At 37.7% G+C, this 3,011-nt stretch overlaps 1 protein-coding gene across 1 annotated transcript; it reads right to left on the bottom strand.

The window, feature by feature from the left end:
• Window positions 1-633: 633 nt before the first annotated feature.
• On the bottom strand, window positions 634-2,649 carry LOC103806396 (60S ribosomal protein L37; the record flags this gene model as incomplete). The annotated part of the gene is made up of 3 exons (XM_009079084.1): window positions 634-869; window positions 2,148-2,232; window positions 2,514-2,649. Coding segments are annotated over 3 exons (291 nt in total), but the record flags the coding sequence as incomplete, so codon positions are not given.
• Between the last annotated feature and the right edge of the window lie 362 nt (window positions 2,650-3,011).

Raw genomic sequence — 3,011 nt, 5'->3', positions numbered from 1 at the left:
TACTCCAGCTCAAACCAGCACACTGTTACCTGAAAGAAAGTTGTAGCCCACCTGGTTACAACCTCCTTTCATTGTAGAGAGGAGAGTGACAATGTCTCCACTGAGCCTCCTTTTCTCCAGGCTAAATGACCCCGGCTCCCTCAGCCACTCATCATCAGACTTGTGCTCTAGTTCTTTCACTAATTAACTCTGATCTATTTGCATGCCAACTTTCCACACTGACCTTCCCAGATCATTTGGTAACTTCTGTCTCAACAATAACAAATCTCCAGTCCCTTCATGTCTGGCAGTATGAATGCTCCAGATTTGGCAGTTTGTTTTTATGCAAGCAATGGCCCACTGAATAAGCAATACTTTTGCAGGCCTTTCAGAGCCACAAAACATTGAATAATGGCTGAGACTAGGAATGCCTCTTAAACTATTCTCTCCCAGAATAGCACTTAGAGCCATTATTCAAGTTACCATCTTTGTGATAAATTCTCACTCTCCATGCTAGGGCACAATTAAACTCAGTCCATAAGTGGAATATCAGCACTCTCTTGCAGGCTCTTTTGAGTAACACATACAACCCTCATTTTAAATTTAGCACAGAGATAATGGCCCTTTTCATGGTGAAGGTGCTATCAAATGAAAAGTCACTTAAGGGATTATTTTTAATGAACTGGTTTAGTGCATACCATCAAGAACTTGTGTGTGTAAATATATGTATTTTCAGAAATCCCATGTTTCACTGAAGTAAAACATATAAAAGGTGACATTTTCTGGATAAGACAATTTATTTTAACAAATACATGTATTTTTATGATGAACTGGAGGCTGCAACAGCTGCTCTCTTGGGCTTCGGCATGGTTCCCTCACGGAATCCATTCCTACAAGTAGAAATATGGTTACTACTTTTTGAAAGGGTGACTTCTGCTCCAAGTTATTTTCTAACAAGTAATGTTTCAGACCAAGTTCACCAGCTTTTTTTCAGCTTCTCCCACTAATGCACTGAAATCACTATGGAGTTCATATGTTCAGACATTTTTAATAGGAAACATCATTGACAAGCTGTTTGGAATAAGCAGTATGGTTTTCTCTCTCTTCTGCTGAAGTAAATTTGACTTCTTTAAACAGGAAGATTTCAGTAACTGAATAAACACTGCAAGGTTGAATCTGATAACAGCATACCCACTGAAGGCATTGCCTTACTTTATGTTCCCACTAAGCAAATCAGCAAAAGACTTCACATTTGTTAGTACTTAATGCAAGTCAATTTCTTACAGAAATCAGCCCCAAGCTTGCTTTTGGATATGACATTTCTACTTCAGCAACGCTTGGTGGAAATCAGGCTGCAGTTGCACATTGTAAGGTATTTTCTGAATGCTTCTGGGAAAGACTGTGCACCAAAAAACCTCAGATGAATGGATCCCTCAAGTACACCTAGGTCCAGGACTTAGAAAGACTCCTACTTTTCACTATTAAACAGAATCTACACTTTTAGGAAAAGACTCTTGAATTGCTTGGTATTTTTCATCCATCTTTCTGGTGTATTAGGCCAAAAGTTACAGAGCTGCATTTTAGAACACGGAGGTCATACAAAAAGAAAAGGTACTGCAGTGTTAAACTTGCTAAGTACAACTCAAAGTTTTATAACACATTTTAGAAACCTGTAACTCAAAATCTGATGTTAGTTACTTACTGCTAATTGATCTCCAAATTAAAGAGCAACCACTGAAGTATTTAAATCCTGAACTTCTTTTGTGGGCAAGAGGAGATTGGAATGCATTTCAAGAACTGTCTCTTACAAAAACCCAACTTCAGTGCAACCAGCCATTTTAGATTCCCCAAAAGAGGCAATGCTGCACAAAGTATACCTTTTCAAATATGGGCATTTTATTACAATACCCTCTGTGTTCTGTATTATCTACACTTAACAGAAACATCAGAGCTGGCTATACATACTATATATTAACAAGTGAGCTTTTTATATTTGACAGCATAATCTTTGAGAATATAAGGCATCATTTATTTCCACAATATATGTAAAAAGAAACACCATACCTCATCGAGTGTACTAAATAAGTGTTAACTTTAAATGATGAATTTTATAATTCAGTGAAATCCATGCAAGATTTAAGATTACACTAGTCTGTAATAAAATGTACCTGAATCGACGGTAGACCCTTTTCAGGTGTCTCATGCGACCAGTACCAGTGGTGCTGCGTCTTTTAGCCTTTGCACTCCAGTTATCTAGAACACAGAAGTTACTGTTACTCATCTGCACCAAATAATTAGTTGCACAAGTACGTTTGAATAGCACAACTATTCAATCTGACAGAAGCAAAAGATTATAAGTTAAGTCAATTTCTGTGCAGTAATATTTCACGCTAGCTGAAATATAGTTAAATCAGTGTTAATTTAAAAAAAAGCTCCAAACACTGCAAGATGACACAGTATTCTTCCTTGGTTGGAAAAAGCCTATTGAAGAAGAAAAAGAAACACAAATTTTTAAACTCAACTCTGTTACTTACACTTTCTCTTACGCTTAGCAGGGTAACCACATTTCCCACAAGTAGATTTCTGCAGATGATACGCCTTGGACCCACATCGACGACACAAGGTGTGCGTCTTATTTCGTCGTTTACCAAATGATGATGTACCCTTTGTCTGAGAAATATTTCAAAACATGGCATATTGTAAATATCACTATCACTCAAGAGTCATGTAACTCAAAACATAGACTTCTCTAAAAAGCATGAATTCACAAATTCCAATGAACATGTCAGAGGTACACTGAACTCTGAAACATCAACTCAGTTTCATCTATAGGTATCCTCCATTTTCAGAAATCAGTTCCTTACACCTCTTCGCCATTCCTACCCCCCTGCCCAGTGCTGAAATAAACCAAAGCCAACCGAGTGGCTATCTCCAACACATTTCGCATCCCCAAATTTAGCGGTGATAAACAGTAAACGGCTTTTTCCTGAGGAAAGGTATTTACGTTCACAGATCAGCCATACTCTCACAAG

This window comes from Acanthisitta chloris, unplaced genomic scaffold (assembly GCF_000695815.1).
Source record: "Acanthisitta chloris isolate BGI_N310 unplaced genomic scaffold, ASM69581v1 scaffold38057, whole genome shotgun sequence".
Taxonomy (NCBI): domain Eukaryota; kingdom Metazoa; phylum Chordata; class Aves; order Passeriformes; family Acanthisittidae; genus Acanthisitta; species Acanthisitta chloris.
The sequence above is the reverse complement of the archived record's forward strand: the minus strand, read 5'-3'. Positions and strand labels throughout refer to the sequence as shown.